General features: G+C 41.1%; 1 protein-coding gene across 1 annotated transcript; it reads left to right on the top strand.

Moving 5' to 3' along the window:
* Nucleotides 1-246: 246 nt before the first annotated feature.
* LOC306966380 (basic helix-loop-helix transcription factor scleraxis-like) lies at nt 247-23,303 on the top strand. Its single transcript, XM_079561128.1, has 3 exons — nt 247-1,004; nt 1,908-2,115; nt 22,750-23,303. Exons 1-3 carry the CDS (start codon nt 634-636, stop codon nt 22,780-22,782), a joined length of 612 nt encoding a protein of 203 aa, XP_079417254.1. The 5' UTR covers nt 247-633; the 3' UTR covers nt 22,783-23,303.
* The last annotated feature ends 435 nt before the right edge of the window (nt 23,304-23,738 follow it).

The raw sequence follows: 23,738 nt of genomic DNA, 5'->3' as shown, positions 1-23,738 counted from the left end.
CTAAATGAGAAGATGATGCAAGCAAGGTTGTGTTTTTGGGTGGATTTCCCATTGAAAACACTGCAGCGCGCGGCCAAGACAAACTGCGGCTGATGGTGCGCCTCCTGCCTCCGGTGTCTCTGGCCTGCCTCTCGACAGCAGCCCAGGGACCGGCGCTGCCCAGGGGGAGGAGCGGAGCCGACTGCCCTGGTCCTCCCACCGGCTATAAGACCACAGGCAGACGGAAACACTCAGACAGCAGGCACACGTGGAGCCGACGCGGGGAGAGCAGAGGGACTGCAGCTGTGACGGAGCCGGAGACTGGGCCAGAGAACTCAAGCAATCACAATAACAGAGTAGAGAGAGGAGAGATCTCAGTGTACCTGGACTGAATGTGTGAAATACTTGCATCTTTCAAAGGATCATGCAAAGGACTAGCTGATGTTTGGGATGTCAAGTGTCTAGAGTTGGATCTTGTCAACACTGACTCTTCTCTGTAGTGATAAAGCTTCCTTGCATCCCAGGGATAATTGTGATTGGTTTTAGTTGGAAGCTGATTGCCTTTTTTTGACTTTGCGCGCTCACTTTCAAACTATTAACCTCACAAGTGGACTCCTCACAGGGATTTGACAGCCTTCTCATTCGCCGGTGAAGATGACATTCGCCATGCTCCGCACAGCGCCTCCCGCAGGTCGTTTCCTGTACGGCGACATCGCTCTGCTGTCCGAAGACGATGATGAGAACGGCAGCGAGGGTTCGGGTTCGGACGAGCGGAACTCTGCCTTCCATCTGTCATCCTCGTCCCCCTCCGCGTTTCACATCAAGATGAGCAGGAAGAGGAAGCTGTGCGCGGGGATTGGGGGGGCCATGCTGGGGAGACTGGCCCCCCCGGGGTCCGCCGAAAATGGGGTCGGCGAGGTGCGCCAGAGGACGGCTGCCAACGCCAGAGAGAGGGACCGCACCAACTCTGTGAACACCGCCTTCACCGCCCTGCGCACGCTCATCCCCACCGAGCCCGCGGACAGGTACAGGACAGGGGCTGGACGCAAAGACCCATTACCTTTAGCAGCAATATAAATGAGAGAATTACTTTAAATTAACTTTTATTAATCAGACAAAGCTATCCTTTTATTGTGCACAAAAGCTGTGGTTCTTAACTGGTGAAGTGCATGACCCGCCTTCATCCGATAGACGAGCTGTGACTCAAATAATACTCATTTCATCTGCACAAAACAGTACATTTTTGGCAAAGGCCTTCGATACATCTTGGGCTCTGACCCACCAGTTGAGAACCACCGATCAAAGGTGTATATATTCAGTAAATGGATTCAAAAATTAAATATGCATTTATTTGGGGATCAAATGATATAATTTACCGTATTCTCCAGACTATAAGTTGCTCCGAAGTATAAGTCGCACCAGCCTTGGCAACTATCTTGGCATGGAGGCATAACTACACTGTTGACAAGCCTCTCCTGGCAGCACGCTGTTCAAGCTCTCATTTACGAACTCGTTCCTCTAGCTGCGGCTCTAGCTTTCAGCCTGTGATTGGCTTTTTTGTTTTCTTCACTGCAGTAAGAGTAACCTCCGCTTTTCGCCAGTCCTTCACAAGTTTCTCCCTCACTCTGCACTTTTTGTCTGCTCCTCGATTTCTATTGTTTTTAGCAGTTATGTGAAATTATATATTTTGATATATAAGTCGCACATGAGTATAAGTCGCAGCCCCAGCCAAACTATGAAAAAATAAAGTGCGACATAAAGTACGGAAAATACGGTAGTTGATATCTCGCCAACAAAGTATATAGATTAGCTAAGTTCTCTATCTCTTCTCTAAATTACAATTGTAATTTTATTTGACATACGGACTCAGAGTAAAATCAGCCTGATTTGCGTTACTGTCACTGTCTAACATGAAATGCTCCAAACAGGAAACTGTCAAAGATCGAGACGCTGCGCCTGGCGAGCAGTTACATCAGTCACCTGGGCAACGTGCTGCTGCTGGGGGAGGTCCACGATGGGCAGCCGTGCCACTCCCCCTCACCGCCGTTCTTCCATGTCAACTCCTCCCCGACCCGAGACCAGTCCGCCCAGCCCAAACACATCTGCACCTTCTGCCTCAGCAACCAGCGCAAAATGGTAAGAAATATCACCAAAAAGGAAACGCCCACACGTCGTTTTAGGGTCTCCGTTCTCGAACTGCGGTCCAGCCTGAGCCACGTGCAGTTGTTTCTAAGCAATAACACATTTTAATAATAGATTTTCTATTGATCTAATATTTAACATTGATAATAGAAACAACATACCAATTATATCATCACTCATATAATGTCACATACATTGATTTGCTCTGGAGGAGTTCTTGGGATATTTTTCTGTTAGATAAGGGTCCCTTGTCTCAAATCATTAGAGAACCCGTGTTTCAGAGCTTTAATATACTGTAAATAGGTTCATACTGAATGTAAAGTAGAGACCTGTAGCTTTTGTAGCTGTGGCCGTTAACATTGCACTGTGTTTGTGTAATCAGCTGGTTGCCATTTGGACAAATTGAGTGGATTAATTTAATCAGTGTTGGAAAATCTTCTTCTTTAATTTATCTTAACAGGATAATGATTAACTTCTCTCCAAAGTCGGGGCACTTAAGTGTAAGTGTACCATGAAGTTTCTTATGGGAGAGTGCTGCTGCTGCTGCTGGTGGTGGTGGTGGTGGTGGTGGTTTCGGGTCAGTTTTATGTTAAAAGTTGACCTAAGATCAGTGACTGAGGCTGTAAACCTGATTGGCCCACTGGGATGATAAAAGCAAAACCTTTTAAAGTCCGGCTTTTTGGTGAAGGCCTGTGTGTTATGGCACTTTTGGGAGGTAGATTTACTCAGGCAGGTGGCTCAAAAGTTCAAGGTGGTTCCTGGTGCGTTCTGAGCGCCCCGGCCAATGCCAGGGATGTTTTTCTGTTGTTGCAGCTCAGTCAGGGCTCGAGCCAGCATAGAGGTCAGGCAGCATTGCAAGCTTTTACTACCAAAACGCAGACAAAATGTGCAAGGACTTGTCTTAAAACTGCCTGACCTTAACTGAGATGTTTTTCTCTCTTTATTTTAAAATCTGAATTTTACAAGACTATTTATACAGCGAGAAAGAGAGAGGGAGATTTACGACTGGGAGCCCTTGACAGCCGTCCAAAACCATGTGTATAATTTCAAGAATGTGTTGACGTCAGTCCGAATATGAGAAGGTTTTAATCACAACTCCTCAGGAATCGGCCTCAGAAAGAGGAGATTGACCGGCAGCAGCACAAAATAGAAGTTGCACAACAGTCAGACATGTTGATCACGGGACGGTAATATGGGCAGTGTATCTGACTGGTGTATCTGTTTATTAGGTAGAAAATGAAGAGCTTTTCTTACTTTTTTTATTACTGCACCTTAACACTTCTAATTGATTTTGTTATAATTGGATGTCCTGCACTATCTACAAATGCCGTAGTCCAAACAAAATGCTAAACCTGTAAGGCACTGCTAATAATTTGGGACTCCGCCGTAATGACAGCACAGCCCTATTTAATTTACGATTACAATTTCCTTAGTGCCTTATCAGCCTACACTCTACACCTCAATAGAGACCTGATCTGGTGTGAGTTCAGCTTCAAGTGATTCAGTTCAGGAAACGGCCATAATCATGAACACCCCCGAGCAGGAGGAGGAGGGAAAAAAAAAAAGAAGTCGTCAGCCCCGATGAAAAATCACAGGAAATCAAGAATGTATTTTTCTACCGACGGGTCTGAATCAAATTTATAGGACTCCTGCTTCTACTTCAGCAAACACCCAGAAGATGATAGAGAGGTGACGTCTCCCTCAACCCCCCAAAAGCAGCCGCTGCCCATTTAGCGGGATTTATGGGCAAAGGGCTGACATCTGGCAGACTCCCCCATTTGCCCCAGCAGTGTGTGAAAGCCAATACCCCGCTCACTGTCTAAACTCTGGGACCCCGGAGCTCTGGGATAACCTGAGTCTCAGCAGTGAGCGCCCCCTCACCCCACCACCACCACCACCACCACCACCACTAAGCAAAGAGCATACAAGGTGTCCACACAGTCCAACACCTTCGGCTAAACTATAACAGCCTCACACCTGTCCCACCTGTTACGAGACTGTTTAATAACCTTGTCACGATTGTCCCAGAGCCTAGAAAACTATTTCAGTTTTATCACACAAGGGCTGCACATTTAGTTGTTATTGAGTCAATATCGAAAGAGTTTTTTTATTGTCCTTCGCAAACAGCAAAATATCCTTTCTCCATGAGGTTTTATGTTTTGGATACTAACCTGAAATGCATGTGATTGTTGTAGTAGTTGAAGAAGTTTCAGCAGCGATTATAGAGTTTGCACGTGATTGGTTAAACCCGCCTGTCACTCACTCAGAGTCTGACCAATAGGGAGTCTGGGTGGGGCGTGTGTCAATTGGAAGCTCATTTTTCAATACAATACCCCTTGCACTTTACGGCACAACATATGGTGAGAATAACGTAGTAATAGGATGGAAATAGTTGGTAATAAAGTTTAACAAGAGGTAATGCTTTTTGCTGCTGTTTTTATTAATATCATTACCAATTCTAACCATGCTCTTGCTTATACAGTGAAGTCAAAGCCAGTTTGAGCACATTGGGTACTAAGCATGCTACAGAATTCATACCAGATCAGTGTTGGGGTTTGGGCTATGATAAATCACCATCTTAACCTCCATCTCAACCAAGCGTATTTTCTATCTTGAAAAAAAACTAAAGAGTGACAAAAACTAGACAAAAACCAACAAAAACAGCCATACAAATGTGACAATGTGACAAAAAAGGGCAAACCAAAAAGTGATAAAAATGCAATGAAAAAAAAGAAAGGGGTAAAGAGGTTAACTGAGGAATAAAGACATTTGTTACCGCCCAAACAGCATCTAAGAGGTTGTGTTGAATTTCCATATAGCTGGACATTATATTGTGCACCATCTTTCATTCACGGCCATATTTGGGATAGAAAAAAGCAGCAGAGGTTAGTGGCTACCCTACACCCCTGTCTCCCCGTTGCCATCATCTCTGTGCTCCGCCCGTATCGATCAGCCCGGTGGAGGTCACAGCATCTGTCAGTGAGCGCAGTGTAACCCTATCCCGTGCTGTCAAAACGCTACCGCGCACCTACATTTGACCTGTAAACGCACGCTGGGCAGAAAACAATCTGGAGACTTTTCTCATGTCAAAACCCTCAAACACAGACGCCTTTGACCGAATATCTTATTTATCACCGCGCGGGTTACGCTGGTTTTCATTAGAGCTGCTACAACACGCCATATTTCTCTGCTTTGAATTACTGCGCTTTATGATACCATGTGGAGACTTTGTGATTTAAGACAGTCCGGTTGACATATAGGCATATTAGGGTCCAAAGTTATATTTTACTACTCGGTGACATTATAAAACAAAATACACTGTCAGTATTCTCACACAATCGGTAAAATCAGAGATGGAAATTCACATAATTGCACGAGATAAAGGATTGATATGAAAAAATGTCACGACAATAAGTTAAGCTTTTATTTCCCTCTTTTGTATTTCAAAACAGTTACATTGTGTATACTTGCTATATACATAAATATTGGCATTTAACCTTAAAAGTAACAAGAGCATACCTTCATCCAAAGCAAAACAATCTACTTTAATCAGAACGTCTTGTCAACACCTAAATCTCATTTACGAGTCCTGAATACAAGGTTGATACAATGCTAGAACATTATGTTTACAAATACAATACTTCAAATTAAGTGTCATCACTCCACCTGAAAGCAGCTGCAATAATCAGAAGATAAAGTAGAGGATGGATTTTTAGTTTGATTTGTGTATCCTTTTTATATTTCTTCACAAAATAATGATATAGCAAATTTGTTTATGTTTCCTCCCACATTGTTTGGTTCTTAAGATCATTATCCAATAAGAAAGCAGAACGATCCCCACACTTATTGTTGCCAGATCCTGTGGCTACAACCAGGAAAACATAAAGAGACTACTTTCGCAATCCCTCCCCAATCAAGTCCTATATAGTGCCTCCATAGGATCTATAGGTTCTTAGCTTTCAAGTGAGGAACGGCCTATTCACATACAAAACTTGAGCTTGTGCCCTGATACACAACCCGAGTTCAGTGGTTGAACATAAACCAGTGAGAGCAGCGTCCTGCAGCCATAACCGCACTGTTTCATGTGATTGTTCCATAATTTAGGTGCGTAGTATTGAAAAACACTCATCTCTAGTTCAGTTTGAGTTTTGGTACAGCTGAAGTCAGTCTCTCTTGGGACCTGGCGAGGCAGCGGTGAGTTTCAACAGCAAAGCTTTGCTAATAAAATGTGGTTTGCAGTGTCAGAATCACTGAATTACTCCTCTGAAGTTGTGACATTGCAACGTTTTGATAAGATCCTCTGGTGTTGAAAGGGTTAGCAGTGATTGGCAGAACCTGAGCCTCCTTCAATCCCAGGGAAAGTGGCTCTCAGTCGGGGTAAGTGGGCGAAAGGGCAGAGTGGGCGCTGGTGATTACAGAGAGGAAGCCATTGTGATGTCAAAATGAGTCTTTGTGTCCCGAGCGCTGCCTCTGTATGTTTTTCTGGTCATTGAGGTTCATCACAGCTGTCAGCTCTGCTTAGACCGGCCGCCTCAATTATGGTTATTTCCAATGAGGAGCAGAAAGTGAGAAAAGTAGCCGCTCATTTCCTACGATTATGGCGCATACAGTGTAACTATTTCAAAACAAACATGTCAGTGATTTTTCTACTGAGCCATATTCCAAGTAATTATGAACTTCTGCAGTAGGTGAGAGGGGGTCACATTTCAACGAGGCATTTGTCGTGATTAAAATCGACATCTGAAATTTCACTCAGGCAAGCCAATAAAATGCATTAGCCCACATTTTGAATGAGATTAGTTCTGAAGTTAAGTCTAGCCATGGCTGGGCGATATATTACTGATCTCGAGTTTCATTAAAATGTTGTCTTTATCAACATACTGTACATAAGTTGGAGTCACAGCCCTGATACATACTCAGACATTTACATGTTTATTCACATATTGCCCATTATTTTTAAACAACTGTGAAATTAAGCTAACTTTGTCATTTGGTGTTATCGATGTTTTAAACAGTTTTCTCACAGAGGCTTCCCTTTATTGTTATCAATGTATGACTATAGATACAGACGGCATCTCTGAACTCGCCCATATATGGTCATGTTTGAAAACAGTTAAGGGGGAAAACAATTTGGAAAAAAATCTAAACTTTCTCCAATTATTAAAAAAATACTAAGTTAGCATCGGGCTAATGCTAACGGTTAGCTAGCACTAGCTACGACTGCCGTTTTTTTTCACTTCTACTGAACAATCTGCTGTGAGAAAATATCCATGAGGGCCCGATTTACACTTGACATGACTATTTATATATGTGATAATTAAGTTCATATTCCACCAGAAAATGGCAAAAAGAGTGGAAAATTGTGTGTCTCTAAAGATTCTATTTCCCCCCCTTGGCGAAGTCACGCCCCCTTCTATGACGAGATGCCGTCTGTATCTATTTTCAGAGTCATTACATTATTGTTTAGGCTGTGGCTATGGTTACCGTGTCCGATGGTATTGTTAGTGTAGATTGACAGGAAGATGGTGAGAAGGGAGGCGATAAGGAAAGGAACAAAGGTCATTCATGTGTGTAAGTGCGGCAAAAAGCACAATCAGTCAAACCGCCGGAGCCCCTTTAAGAAATCCTCACACTGAGCTTTAAATTATAGCTGTGCAAATAACTTCAATCAAGTTGAAATCGCAATTTGACTGCAATTGAGGCAGCACAATATTACACAGCAAAACACTCTGTTATAGAAACATATTTGCAAGGAAAAGCAGTCATCTTCTGCACCATCAGTAAATTAAAGGTGCAGGACATGGGGCCAAAATCACTGCCGCTGTCTGTCTATGATTGATGCCGACTTCCTGCGTTTAATCTGATTACCTCCACTGTCAGGTGTCTTTCCATGTGCTCCTAAAGGAACACTCTACTTATAATACGTTTGGGATAAATTTGGCATATCCGGTCTTTTCCTCTATTAAAACTCTATCCAATGCTGCTTTGACGTCGCTCAGTTAAAAAATGTCCGTCCTCTGCTTTAAAGGTCTCGAGGCTGCTGTAACGTCACTAAATCATGACGAAGTGTGTTTGTTTAGTCGGGTTTCGGAACCAAACAAAAACACACGGATTTTTCAAACGTGTAAATCTGCCCACTTAGCCGTCTCAACAGCACTTCAGTGGTTTTTACAACTTCCTTTGCAACTGCGGCATTTTTCTCCAGGTCTAAAAGCAAAAGCAGGGCCAATCCAAAACACTTGTAATTTACAAATCAATGGAATTACTGTAGGAACCACTGACAACTTTTTCCAAATAATGGAGTTTTTTTTTATCCACTGAAGTCATCGCAATCACCTGCAGTCCTTGTGTGTAGTGATGTTGATTTTGCATTGGGATTTCACTCACACTCAAAAAAGACAAACTGGTGGGCTGTTACATTAACTAAACTGTAACATGTATTATGGAAGCTATACTTTCATGTTTTCAAGATAAACATAATAAAATCATGATGGATGCATGAAATCAGACAACTAATGTAATTTATTAAATTCAATCATGTTGTCTTAACGTGAATCAATCACGTTCATATGATGGGCGGGAAAAGCCAAACGAATTTTGCACGAGAAGACATCGCTCTCGCGATACTTCACAAGGAAGCATGGGAAGAAGACCGTTAGGCACGCACATGGAGAAGGTAAGCTGAAATCCATTATCCATCTAAATGCAAACGCAGTACTATGCAGAAATACCAGTAGTCCATCATTTTCAGCGATATTTCGTCAAGATGATCGTTTTTTTTTTTTTTTATGTTGTCAGACTAAACAGTCGTCGTCACAGGGCTCTAGACGAGGTCGTTCGCGAACGTGAACGATGTTTGCAAACGTTTTTTTATTTTTTTTAAGTTTTCACGTTTATCCAGCTACACGTGCACGCAGCTCTGTGCAACACTCTCCTCAGAGAGAAAAATAGAGAAAGGCAAATAAGAATAAGAGAATGGGATCAGGAGGAGAGAGAAAGAGAAAGGAGGTGAAACACCTGCAGCCAGCCCGTGCGTGAGGAACGAACGAGCGGTTTACACGAAATCAAGATCCCTACAAACGTAAACTAATCCATACATGTAATAAGCGCACCTGTATCCTGTAGTCATTTTTTATTTGAGATCAATCCGCCACATATTTTAGGTTTTATGGATATATAAAGTTACGCTAGGTTTGTGGAGTGAAATGTAAACAATGCGATCACACGCGGAGCTGCGATGCGTCGTAATGTCGTCTTTTCCACTCATCCACTCCGATTACAAAAACAACACAAGTAAGAGTACAGGAGTACAGGCTAAAGTTTTGACTGTATTCAGTGAGCTCTGGAGTCTGTATCTCTCAGGGCGAGGTACAGTAGCTTGACCAGAGCAGGAAAAGAAACGGGGGCGGGGCTGATCCAAGCAGCAGGGACAGGGGAGAGGCTATGCGAAAAACACTTTTTTTTACTGTTGATAAAAAATGACATGCATGAAACTAATATCAGCTTTAAAAGTGTGTGTGTGTTGCTATAGTAACCAATGGTTGCACCACCTCGAAAAATAAACTTTGATTCCTGAAAACAACATAGACAATAGCATTATTATAGCAATTTCTTTCTTGATTTTAGTTGATTGGTGCAGGGAGTAGTTGAAAAAGCTCATTCAACAAGCCATGAATTAAATTCTCTGCTAAAGTAGTCTGAAATTTAAACTGTAGGCTATGTGTAAAAAAAGGAAGCGCAATTTGGGAATCAAAAGTGCCGGCTGTTTTTGGTGAGCCAATCCAAGTGATCTGGTTCACTAAATTGTAAACAGCGCAGCAGCAAATGATAGGGAGAACTGTAAAAATAAATAAATAAAGTGCTCTAGGATGAAAAACTTTTCCTTTTTTTTCTCTCCTCTAATGCACTTTTTTTTCTCTCTTTACAGTCTGTCGTGTAATGGTGCCCCAGTGAAACTAAGAATCATACTAGGAGAAAACAAGATTGATTATTCCAGGTGGAATTCTGGAGTCTGTCAGTGAACTCGCACAGCAAATAAAAGAGACAGTGTGGAATAGAGGGGGTTTTCAGGCTTCAATTCATGGATGCAGAATTTGGGAATGAATTCAGCAACTTGCTGTCAATATCGGAAGTCCGGGACTAAGGCTCCACACCACCTCCCTCCAAAACTCCTCCCTCCTCAGCTTCGTTCTCCTGCTCTCCAAGTGACTCCTCATCACTTTCAGCTGGCTGCACTTTTGATACAGATATAGTATCTCCTCCCGAGTCGATCTTCTCAACATCCACTGTGTGGCCTGTGGTCTTTCAGGTTCCCAGGTTCTCCTATGATGCTGAGCTACAGCTGGACAGGGCCAATGCTGCTTTCAAAGCAACCGGAACTTTGTTCAAAGTTGATGTGAAACTAAAATCGGCCATTCTTAATGGCTTAGCTGACACAATCATCCAGTACAAAGTGTACCTCTCTGACTCAGAGTTAAACGATGTGGCAGAAGCTCTTATATCAAAACATCCATGTTTGAAAGAGCCAGGTTCTGTCTCTGGATATCTCGGGTGGAAGCTAAGCTTGAAGTATATCTCACTAACTACAGAACAAAGCTCAGGTTGAGTGCCCTGAAGTTACAGTAAATTCCCTAAAACAAAAGCCTGAAGACAAATGTAGTCCTGCCTATGGTGTGAAAAGTCAAAAAAAAAGAAGTGAATTACTGCCCAACCTATCCAACTGGTGAAACAAAAGAGACACTAGAAGACATAAGAGTGGCCCTCCTGTCAGAAGTACAGAAAAGAAATAACGACGACAAGGTGGCAAGGATGATGGACAAGACCTTCGCAGTCAGAAGGGAAGAGGTAGTCCGAGAGGCACCCATGATAGCAGATTTCAAAACAAGGTGGCCGGCTCTCTTCCATGTGTGTGAGGTAAGAATGAATGTGTGATGGAATAAACAGATATTAATTTAATACACATTGCTACATTTGAGAAATACAAAACTCCTTCAGAGTGAGACGTCTGTCTTCCTCTGAAACCTTTTTCAACTAATTGTCATTTGTCATTGTAGGTGAGGTCCGAGTTCAAGAGAATCACAACAATGCATCTGCAGTCATGTTCTTCCCTGAACTGGATGCTAACTCTGCAAATCCAAAAAAAGGTGCCGTACAAGGGAGAAAAGTCAAGACCATCACGGTACCCAACCCAGGTATGATAACAATGGGAGACAAACTGTAACTGTACTGCTGTGCAGGATAATGAAGCATTATTTTTTTTTCACTGAAAATCTGACCATTCTGGAACTGGCTAATGTTCTGAAAATAAGGGACATACTTAAATCAATTCCTGTACACTTGTATAGATTTCACTGAAATGGGTGGATTTACAGGAAAGGTTGCTCTAATCTCTAAATGCCTTCAATGTTGTGACTTCCTGTGAATGTAGTTAAAAGTTGTCTAAGCTTTGTGAAACCTGCTCTGCTGGCTGGTTGAGATGGTGTTCCCTAACATTGTTATTTTGTTTTTTGTTTTAGCTTTTCTCTCTGATCTGCATACTAAGATGGACCACGCTGATGTTAGACGAGAATGCGTCCTCAAAGGTGTTTGCGTTACTTGAATGACGAACCAGTGAAGCTAGTGAAGGAATACATGGTATGTTAATTTATCTTTTATGCTTGCTTAGGTTTTGATCCGTTGGTTTGAATGGGGTTTCCACTGGGTTCCAATCAGCTGTAAAATTTGGAGAGATAAGACCTTAAATATCTCTTTGAAATCTACCTACTTGCTGCATTGAATGTAACAGCAGTCTATGTTAAGCTCGTGCATGACGATGGAGGGATTGTAGCCAACAATTGTGGTGAACATTTCAGCAAGTGCAGAGCATGCTGGTCCAGGTTAAAGGTCAGAACTACCCAGCTCGTATCCCAAACTGTTAACATGACACAGATAATGAAATCACAGTGTTACTGGGAAGAGAAAAAGAACTTGTGGCCCTTTGTAAACCAATAAATAAACAAAAAACAGTTGTTGTATTAAGTAAATAGACCTATTGGTTACAAATAGCATTACTATAGCTATATGTCAAATTTACTAATTTAATCCATTCGTCACGATGTTCTGGATCTTTTCTTTCAGTAGTAAATGTGATGAGTACGTATGGTGGCTCGCATATACAACGCTGTGAGGTTCCTGTATTGCACTCGTGAATAGAGCAAAACTCTTCCTTCCAATGGAGAATGAATGCGAACCTGGCACATCGCCGTAACAACACTTTAAGCAACGTAATAGTCACTAAATAGCCGGTTGTTCTACTATGATAGTCTGGTTTTAATGGGCTTTGTTGACACCGTAGGTAGCTGTGAACATTGACCGGAATATTACCATGCATGCGTACTGACAATGCTGATTTGGCTTGTATGGGGAGGGAAATAAATAATTTTACATTTTTAACTTTCGTTTTACTACTCCTTCTGTCTCTTCCGTCCAACCACAGACATGGACTTGAAGAGATCCATGTCTGGACCCTCCAGGTTAATCAAGAGGAGATTTGTTAATCTTTTGTTTTGTTTTTTGTGTCACAGACGGCCATGGCAGAGACACTCTTTGGAATCTTCATCATGCAACATGAAGGAGCAGAGCCTGGTGATGACTCTGAGGATGTTGGAATTATTCTGGAGGGGGTGCAAGTAGGCCTACTCAATTAGTTGTTAAATGTACCTTTTGCTGTGGCAGTGTTGCTTGCTCTTGTATGTGCTCATGAGCTACCCTCCAGATCTAAAATGTACCTTTGAAGCATTGTAGAAAAGTATAATGGAACTAGATGGAAACAGACTATTATATATATCCAGAAAGATACAAGTTCTCAAAATGTTGTTTTGCCGTTAGTAAATAGAGAATCCTTGTTACTGCATTTCACACTAAGAGGATTTCACCTATTGTTAACCTCTTCCCCCCCTGCCTTAAGTGCATTTTCTCCAGTTCAGTTTTACCCAAATCTAAAAGCTCCTTGACCTGAGAATTTACAGACTATATCCCAGTGTAACGCCTCATTTGAAAGCTACAAAATTTATCAAAGCAGATCTTTTTTCTAAAACTTTTTTTGTCACTCTTGTCACGTTTCGTCGCTCTTTTGTTGCAATTTTGGTGTTCTTTTGTTCCATTTCTGACACTTTTCTGTCACTTTTTCTTTGCTTTTTTAAAAATGTTTTCAGCATATTTTTGTAACAATTTTGTGACACTTATGACACTTTTCATTTTTTCAAGTTTTTGTATTTGGGTAAAGCCGAACTGGAAAAATGTGCTTGGTTCAGGTGGTGGTGAAGAGATTTACATTTATTTTTCTCAGTTACATTTGAACTGGTTTCCTATACTTAAAGGGCTTTTTGAGACTGCCCATTGATGTTCTCAGAAAATGTCTCCTAAATATGGTATGGACATGTTATTTTGTTAACCTGTGTTTCAGTACGTTCACCAGCACATACAGGTGCAAAAACTTTGTCAAATGTTGCATTATTGCTTATTTGGAGAAGCAACTATTTGCCAGTGTAGACCATTCTTGGTCATTAACTAATTTGGAAAATATACATTTTCATGGAAATATCTACTGCTTGTGTTTTCTTTCTACACTTTACACCAGGCAGTTGTAGACTTTGTTGATACTCTTCACTACAAACCTTAAAGTGTTATCACATAAATAGTATTCTTTGAAAGACCTTAATTAAATCATGGAAAGTATTTCCACGTGATTGAATGGCTTTTTTTCAGCATTTACCAATTCTGTTGGGCCAACTAGTTTTACTTGGGTTGGATCAACATAATATAGTTTTTGTAATTTCACTACTGTGAAATTAGTGGGTCCAATGCTATTATATTTAGTCAGTTCTAGCCCTAGGAAACAAGTTAAAACAATCCCAATGAATTAATTGGTCCAACACATCTAAAATGAGTTGGACCCAAACCTTGTAAATAAGTTCAATCAACTCTAATATATGGCTTTGAACCAAGTCAAGTACATCATGTTGGACTAACAAAATTGCTTAATGCTGAAAGAAAGCCATTTAATCACGTGGAAATACTTTCTATAATTTTTTTATGTTCATTCAAAGAGTTGTTTTTTTGAGTGCATGCTGTCTGTTCAAAAGCCCAAGGGTCAGCAAATAATCCCTCCAAAAGTTTGCCATCGATCCAGTGATATTCGGGTCGACGGAAATTTGTAAAAAGAATCTCTTTGCGATATCATTCAGAGCAAACTTCATTATGTTTCTCATCTTTGATTGTTAAATGTTTGTTTTGAAAGGAAAAGGGTTACGTTTTTGGAAAGAAAAAGAAAGAAGCCCTTCCTCTTTTTATCTGGGCTTGGGATCGAAACCCGAAGTAGTAGTAGTTCTCAATTTGTGTCATCTTTGTGTTTAAACTCCTTCCTCTTGTCAACAACCTCCATTATCATTCAACACCAAGGCTTTTAGCTCTACAGCAAGCAAGGGAAATCTTGCTCTTTAAAAATGGCTGTAACTTTTTGTAGCTAAAAACACTCTTCACGATGACTGATAGGAGATTGATGGATGTTGATTTGATGTGGTTGAGTCTGTTTTAGGCGTGGGGTAATGTGAGCTTCCGAAAATAACCAAACGGTAAACATACAGCAAATAACGCATGCAGTTTATAATCTCGGAGCCCTGCTGTCAATCTAATTGATGACACGACTCGTTGAAAGAGAAGACTCTGTGCTCTGAGTGTATCTCTCAGCCGTGTGTGTGTGAGTGAGTAAATCTAAGCTTTGGCCGCTGAGGCAGTGACACACACAAACAGTTGCTGGCTGGTGCTGGGCGTCTGGAAGTCGTTGGCAGCGCGGAGCGGAGCAACAAATGAGCTAATTGTTCTGTAAATGATTTATCCTTTGCTAAGGCCAGTGTTTAATTCAGCTGCTGCTATGAGAAACACATTGACGCTTGGCTTTGATGGGGGACGTCAAAGAGCTCTGGAAACCTCTCCCTCCCAGCACTGCGTGACATCGACTCACACACGCCCAGCACCTTGCAGTGTATATTGATAGCTTTAAAGGGATATTTCAGGATTTTTGACATAACGCCTTATTTCCTAATGACCCAGAGATTTTTTTCTTTTTTTTATATACATGCAGTTCTTATATTTGATGAGTTTCGTGGTGCTAGGCTAGTGCTAGGCTAGTGCATGTCTGTGGTAACTAGTAGCCTGCATTAAAAACCTCTTCAAAATCATGGGGTAGTCCTCCAAGCGTTGCCATATCTGATTTGTAGAAAGCTCCTTTGTGAATTCCACGTGTAGTAATGCCGGTCGCAGGTAAACAAACTACTGTAGATCCGGTAACCAAGCATATCACTCCGCCGCTGCGTAGCTTGCAACCAGGAAGCAGATGTTCGTTTAAATGCAAAATGGTTATATTTAAACAATTATTCAGTCAACACAGACATTTACATGGGTAGTCTGGTGTTATAAGTGATTTACCTCAGGTGCACTGTGCTTGGAGCAGACTGTTTTTATTGCAGGCTACTAGTTACCATAGACATGCGCTAGCCTAGCACTAGCCTAGCACCACGAAACTCTTCAAATATAAGGACTGCATGAATAAAAACAAATATTTATCTCCAGAAATCAACAACACTGGATAACAAGGAAGTGAGGCCCTGTGTCAAAAATCCTGAAATATCCCTTTAATAGTGATAGTTAAAGTATTAGTAGACAGTGCTAGAAAAGTACGTATAGCAGTCTCTGTCTCACACTAAATCAGCACACGTACTGGGAGCACCAAACTCATAACAGCAGCACATTTATCTCACTACCACTTGCGTTAGTCTGGCCAGCTCCTTTCGAGACGGCGAAAATTCTCACATGATTTCTGAGTTAAGGAGCTGGGGATCGCGACGGTGCTTTCAACGCTTCGAGACTAATGGTGTTCAGGAAGTTGTGGAAAAGTGAGACAGAGGAAGGAGAGAAGGCGGCAAAGGCACACACACTCACTTGGACAATCAGTGTGGCCATTTATCCTTCCAGGCATTTGGCTTTTCAAACACTGCCCCAGCTACGCCCTCCGTCGCTTCTTTATCCAGCGCTGCAGGTTGCTGAAGTGTCTGCAAGAGGTCATTACTGCAGCACCGGTAAGAGTAATAGTGATTCGAACTTGCGGCACCAGTACATACTTTCTTTTTCTTGCTTTGGGGACCGGGACTGGCCGCCTCTATACTTTTCCTTTGCTCCTTTACAGAGGTTAAATGAAGCGTGCGGGTCCCGGAGAGCCGTGCAAGAGTGTGCTAATGACTGTGGGTTTTACAGGCATTCGGTTATTATTAGTCTATTCGGAAAAAAGCATTACGTCACCATTGTGTATGCAGTTTGGGGGTCAGAGATGAAAACTAAATGAATCCCATTGACTGATAATGCGACCGCAGACGGGCCCCTACGCGCCGCAACTGTTACCTCTTTGCGTCTCCCCTTTTTTGAACTCTGCCGATGACTCAAAACGCAGTGAGCTAATCTCGAAATGTATTCTTGACCACGCTCCTGGTGCATGTGGGCGTGTTTGTCTCTGTGCGTTGTTGGACCTGTCTGCATATTTGCCGCACACATGGAAGCAGTTACGGCCTAATTTAACACCAACACAAGAAGCCGGGTCAGATAACTAACAAAATCTATTAGCAAAAGTATCATTCTGTTGTCATTTCGTCTTAAGGGACAGTTGAACACCGAGCAAATGCGGAGCCAGAACAGGCACCATAAAAACAGAGGAACGGCACAAACGGTGGAGTTAAAGAGGTGCTGGGTCTTACCTATAGTTTCAATACTTATCGCCTTTTCTCTTTGACCACAATAACATTTTACCAACACCTCTTTTCTACCCTGACAAACTTCTGTGATTTAAGGGGGGGAAAATATATGTTAAATTAACCGAGCGCATTTCATCCATTTCGTCTTTACCCAAATCTAAAAGCTTCTTTCTACAGCCTCTATAGGCCAGTGTGACTCCTCATTTTAAAGCTGCAAAACTGATCTTGTTCCTCACCTTGTTGCCGTGTTTCCACCACTTTTTTGACTCTATTTATCATCACCTTTTTGTCATTTTTTGTTGTGTTTTCATCACATTTTTGTCACTTTTTCATCGCTTTTTCATCACGTTTTTTGTTGCTCTTTTGTAACTTTGTTGTTGCTTTTTTTATCACTTTTTGTCTGTTTTTTGTTGTCGCTTTTTTGTTGTGTTTTTATACAAAGTTTCGTCTCGTTTTTCTTGCTGTTTTGACGCTTTTTTTCCCCAAGAATCTTTTAGATTTGGGTAAGGCTAAACTGGAGTAAACGTGCTTGGTTCAGGTGGGGGTTAAGAGGTTAAATAATACAACCGTATTATGTTAGGCTATATAACTGTAATCCCAACCCAGTATGAAGACTTTAACCAGAAAATATCTTTACTGTTTTCTTGATAACAATATGAAAACAGTTGAACAAAATGCCTTGTTATCCCTATAATCACCATCCTATTCCCTTCCTATAAACATGTTATTACTGTGATGTCTCTCTGTGTGATCATATCAATGGTTAATGACCATATTCTACAACTATATTCAATATCGAATACATTGAAACGCATCTCTTCATCATGTGTCTATCAATCTGGTTTAGATCTCTTTTTGCAAGAGTTGTGAATACAGTAATACAGTTTTACATGAATACTATATGATACTACTACAGTAAATGAATAAAAGCCTCTGCAGACTCATGGAGGAGCTGCTAAATCGAGGAGAAGTGAAGGAGACCGCATCAGACACTGGTCATTTTACATGGGCTACGCATTTTGTAAGAGAAAGTTGGCTATTACCATTTCAATAAATACCGTCTGTAGGCTATGCTGTCATGTGAGGCCAGTGAAAACTCATTATGAGATTAACATGTGAGCAGAGAACGGTGCCGCTACGTAGGTCTGCAAAACGCACGTCTTCACAGCTATTACAACCCTAATTGCAAACCACGTCAACGTGTAACGCACCAAACCACAAACACATAGAGGAGCCTGTTTCTGTCCCAATGAGTCCAAAGTGTTATTTATTACCCAGCTTTACAGCCGGTGTATAATCTCCCACAGTCAGATTGACGACTTTATGAGAGTAATTACAGCTCCTGTTCGACACCCGAGTCTACAGTCGCGGCGCGAGTTGATAAATTAAAGGGATATTACTCGTTTTCACTTCACGCTCGAATACCAATCTCCTTATAAGATTGTCAGGCCCGTACCCAGATGTAATTATTTTTTCCAACCAGTCATTCCCCTAACGCAGCCAGTGACTAAATTAGATGTTTGCATTTGACAGAAAGGCTTAACGCAGCAGTACAGAGTGGAAACTGCAGTTATTGGTGTAAGAAAACACAGTCGGGTTTCGGGCCTAGAAAAATACGCTTGAGTTTGATAAAAGGTAATGGGAGTTTAAAGTGTAGGGTTTTGTTTGTGGATCAGCAAGAGCACTGCTTTTCATGTTGAACGATGGACAATTAAAAAACAATATCATGATAAAACATTTCACAAAACAAACAAAAATCATAAGAAATTATTGGGAAAGAAAAGAAAAAGAAAAGAAAAATGAAAGATATGTCCTAAATCTGGACCAAAACAAGCTGTGTTTGAAAAAAATGTCAGATGAAAGATTTTTTAAATAAACTTTGTAAAGGCTTTAATGGAGAAAGTTATTAACCTCTTAATCCCCACCTGAACCGAGCACATTTTCTCCTGTTTGGCTTTATACCCAAATCTAAAACCTAAAAAAAAATAGTGACGAAAACGAGGATGAAAACGCAGCAAAAGAGGGACAAAAAAATTGTTGGAAAAGCAACAAAAAAGTGGCAAAAAGAAGGCAAAAACATGTCAAAAAAGCAATGAAAAAGCAACCAAAACATGATGAAAACACACCAAAAAAGTGACAGTAATGTGACAAAAATGTGACAACAAAGCTACGATCACTTCTGTAGGTCTTAGCTTTCAAATGCGTTATACTGTTGCTCTCCGGTCGAGAAGCTTTTGGATTTGGGTAAAGCCGAACTGGAGAATATGTCCTCGGTTCAGACGGGGGGTAAGAGGTTAAACATACACATATTTGCTCCAGATTTTGCCACGCTCTTGGATGTTGTAAACCAAGTACTGATGTATGTATTTCCTCTTCAAAGCGATTGTCAATCACATGGAAAGAGAAACTGCACTGAGTCTGATTAGAAAGGCCTTGTCCGTGAATGATATTTCTTAAAAGGAAGACAACTTTTTGAAGGTGGTTTTATCATCACCGTATCTAAAGTAAGCATCATCAGGTTATCATATTAGTGTGGACAAATGGCTCCTTGGGGCCCGCGGCGGTATGTCTCTGTTTTGGTGATGTTTGCACAGAGAAAGAGGAGAGCGGGGATGTCATCTGACCGTGCCCTATTAGTCTTCGGCAGTTGTTTTGACTACCATCCCCGGGCCTCTCCTGTTTTTGCTGAAGCCGTTACACAGACCCGCAGCTGTGCTTCCTAAAGCCATCAGAGCGAAACAGGCTGTCGCTGATTTCATGCTCATTTAATGCCTATTCCCTTATATTCGATAAAAACTCCAGGTTATAGACGTCTGTTGTGACAAGTTTAAACTCAATCTCATTTCTTTTTCATACTGTGCGTCCAGAGGCACAACAGCACTTCTTGAAGTTCCTATGAGTTCGCATTTGGTTACTCTTTCCTTGTGAGTAAAACAATAAATGTATTAATAATACAATAATACAATTTTTCCATAAAAGTAAATGGGGAGTTCAGGTCATCGCTACGGCAACCCCTTGAAACACATGGGGGTTTCATGGACTTGATTGAAATGGGATTTTCTGCCAATTTTCATAAATTTCCACCAAACTACGTTTTTTACTCCACATATGTTTGTTCAATTTATTATCTTATTACATTATACTTTCTTTTTTTCTTTTTTCTTTTTACATATCAAAGCAAATGAAGCCAGCAAAATAGTGTTTCCAGGCAATTTCAAGGTAGTTTATTTGTCTTTCCAATATGTAAAATACATGAGAGTTTAACATTTCTTGTGTATAGATGCTTAGAGATAAGATAAATAATTATTAACATATATATATCATTTTAGAACATTTCAACTCCTACTAAGAAGAAGCAGAACAGGAGGGTCTGCAGCCTGAGAGCCTTAAATGTTCATTGTTCTTAGAGTTGAGCTCAGGCTTTAATCTTAAATTATATTTGGCTATAATCCTGCACCTAAATATATTGTACTTGTAAATGTGCTTTTTGAAAAGGCATTGTTCCTTTAAATAAATGCAAATACAAGTAATCTTCTTAAGCCACTGTCCAGTCAGAAAGCTCATCAAGTCCTAGAGCTTCGGTTGCCAGATTCTTTGCCAAAACCAGTAATAAACCGAACTGTAAAATTAAACAGGTTAAGGCAACTTAGCTCCTTTATTTTTGCAGTGAAGTGTGCACGCTCCAGACTCTGAATGTCTAAATATTACAAACTCTCATGTCATTCACTATTATTTCACTGAATCATTAATCATTATGAGGCAGATGATTTTTTCCCCCCCCTTTGCAGTTCCCCAACACAAACAATACAAACTTCCAACACACAATCTTGTAGAAACTCAAACCAGACATTCGGAAGCTTATACAAATGTCGTTCTGTTTGTTTGCCCTCGTCACCCAGCGCTAACTGCTGCACAGATAACACACTCCTTTGTAATGGCCGTGCGCTGCGGGTCCAGCTGGAGCGTCCATTGACAATAACAGCCCCTCTGTCTCCTCTCTCACCTCTCATCAGTGGGAAGACCGGACCCGATCCCGTCCAAGTCCTAAATCCTATGATCTCACCGCGTCATTAAGTCCTGATACCACTCCAACCACCTACCCGCCTCTCGTTGATGTCAGTCAGGCAGATTTTTTCCACTGAAACACCTACACCTTATCCGCCGCTCGGAGGAAATGTGTAACAGGTGTGCGGCCGAGGGAGCGGAAAACCGATGGGGGCGTGAGGGTGAAGGCTTAGAGACCACTGTTTAGTTCAACTCAAGACTGAAAAGTGTAGGAGGACAAAATGATGAGAATTAACCCCTACTTAACAAAGCTGCTCTGACTGGCAGACTGTATTATACTTGTCTTTGGTTTATAAAGTGTTTAGTGATACTTTAGTCATTATCTCTGGTTTGGTGCGACTTGAGTTTAGTTCTATTTGAAACCCGGTTTTATCCTACATTGATTGGTGCTTGGTGTTGGTTTTGCCTAAGGAATTGCTTGGTTTAGGGCAGTTGCAGGGCTGGGTGCCGTTAAAGGGACTATACGGAGTTAAAAAATGTTAAAATGAAGTATTTTCCTCCCCCTACATGTTCCAACAATGTCCTAATGTGTAGAATGAGGTTCACCACAACTGCCTCCCTACGTGCCAGTTGACCATGTTATACTCACTACTGCCACCTCAGGTCATACATGTAACTGCACCTTCTATATTAAGCTCGTGCTCGACGGCACTTCCTGAAGTAACAACTTTTTGAGTGACAGTGCAGGATTTTAGAGGCAGTTGTGGTGAACAGGTCTGGCCTCAGTCTGCACATTAGGACATGGCTGGAACATGTAGGGGGAGGAAAATACTTCATTTAAAAAATTTTAAACTCCGTATAGTCCCTTTATGGTACAACTGGAATCGAAAAAATTAAAGCATCGAAAGCAGGTATTGAAAATAAATATAACATCTTTGTATTCACGTTTTGATGCTGTTGGTCTTAAAATGTTAAAGAAAAATAAAGTTAAACACAAGTTGGAAAAAAAAAACATTTAAAAAATGGAAAAAAATGGGGTAAATTTGGGGGAAAAATGGGAACATTTGGTGGGAAAAATTGGGGGGGAAAATTTAAATTCCCCCCATTTAAAAAAAAATTGTTGTGGTAAAAATAAAAAGGGACATTTTGGGAATAAATATGGAAAATTTGGGGGAAATATGTGGAAATAAGAAAAAATTGGAATGTGTTTTTTTCCGAAAGGAAGTTTCTTGTTGTTGGTTGTTTCATCTCAAATGATGATACAAATGCAAAAGAAATAAAATGGAAGTAAAATGAATAAATTAACATTATCAATCTGTTTCATGGTTCTTTAAGACAAATATTTTAGGATATGTATCGGGAAAAGTATCGGTATCGAAAACCAAGTATCGTAAAAGTACTGGTATCAAACAAACTGTAACGGCGCCCAGCCCTGATCAGTTGTAGTTTTTATTATTGATTATCACTCTAACACAATTGTGCTTTGAAACCCACATATTTCCTGATGTAATAAATCACTTATCAAAACAGTTTAGGCGCGTGTGAGACCCCGCACTGTGCTTGTCCCAAGAAGCTCTGGATGTCCTGAGCAATTTGGAGCAGAGGTGATCTGGGGAAAATCTGATGTGATTTTCCTGGCCCGATAGCGAGGCCTGCGCACCAGCCAGGAAATCAGCAAATCAAGGCCTCTGCGCTCCGATACCAAAGATAATGCAGATCACGCGCCGCTCGTGACTTCTAATGCTGTGAAAGAAATCCTGAACAAACTCAGCAACTGCAACCTCCATTTATCAGTTATTTGATGTGCACATTTTTGACCGGACTTTTCCTGTTTGTTTTGCAGAACAAAGACAGAAAGACGGCCCTCAGAAGCTAACGGCTCGGACACAAACCACAAAGAAGTGCGTTTTCACAATGAAGCATTTCCAGGACTGGACCTCAGCACTTCCAAGGCATTTTTATCAACTTTTCACTAATACTTTGAGAGACATTTCTGCGTTGGAAACCTTTACCAGACTTCATGTGCTCGTCCCAACAACAGGGAGCCTCGTGACATTTATTCAAGACTGTCTTATCGCTCAAAGACTTGTTCATGGCATTGATCATATGGCACATTGTGGGACAGCAACAAATATCTGAAAGACAAATTTGTATTCATCAAAAGCTGTGTGTTATTAAGTTGTAAACTGAAATATAAGTGTATATTTATGTGTAATATTATGCAATGAAAATATGTTATTTAACTTGCATATCTTTTTTACATTGTCGGAGAACGCTCCAGGCATTAAGGCATTAAGATGCTGGGACACAGAAACACATGCTGGGACATTTGTGGTTGCAGTATTAGAAATAATCATCGCTGAAAGCTGGAAAATATCTTGTGATGACCAATAAATTGTTTGTATATCTGGAAATAGACTTTGTTCATCTGTCAGTGGTGTTTTAGCAGAGCATAGAGTGAGCCGGAGCCTGGGCCAGTTTTAACCAATAAACGCTGAAGTTTCCACTGAGCCCTGAGCGCTGCTGTAACGTCCTCATGCCTCTGCCGGGACATGCCTGCTCCGGACACAGATAAACTCTTGCACTTTATTCTTCTGCAGAGGACACAGGTGCAGCGTCTGCGTGTGCAGCTGTCCATCTCTGCCACTAAAATCCTCAGTCCATAGAAGAAATACTTTATGCTTCACTGATAAACCCAGAACAATATCCACCTCAATGAATCTGCTTTTCTTTAACTTACAATATTTAAAGGAACAGGCCCCCGTTTTTACATTCTGAGATATGTTCTTTCCTGAGCTTAGACGAGTTGATGCGTACCTGTCTGGTCTTTGT

This window comes from Gobius niger, assembly GCF_951799975.1.
Source record: "Gobius niger genome assembly, chromosome: 8".
NCBI lineage: Eukaryota > Metazoa > Chordata > Actinopteri > Gobiiformes > Gobiidae > Gobius > Gobius niger.
Note: the sequence above shows the minus strand (reverse complement) of the source record. Positions and strands in the feature narration are given on the sequence as shown.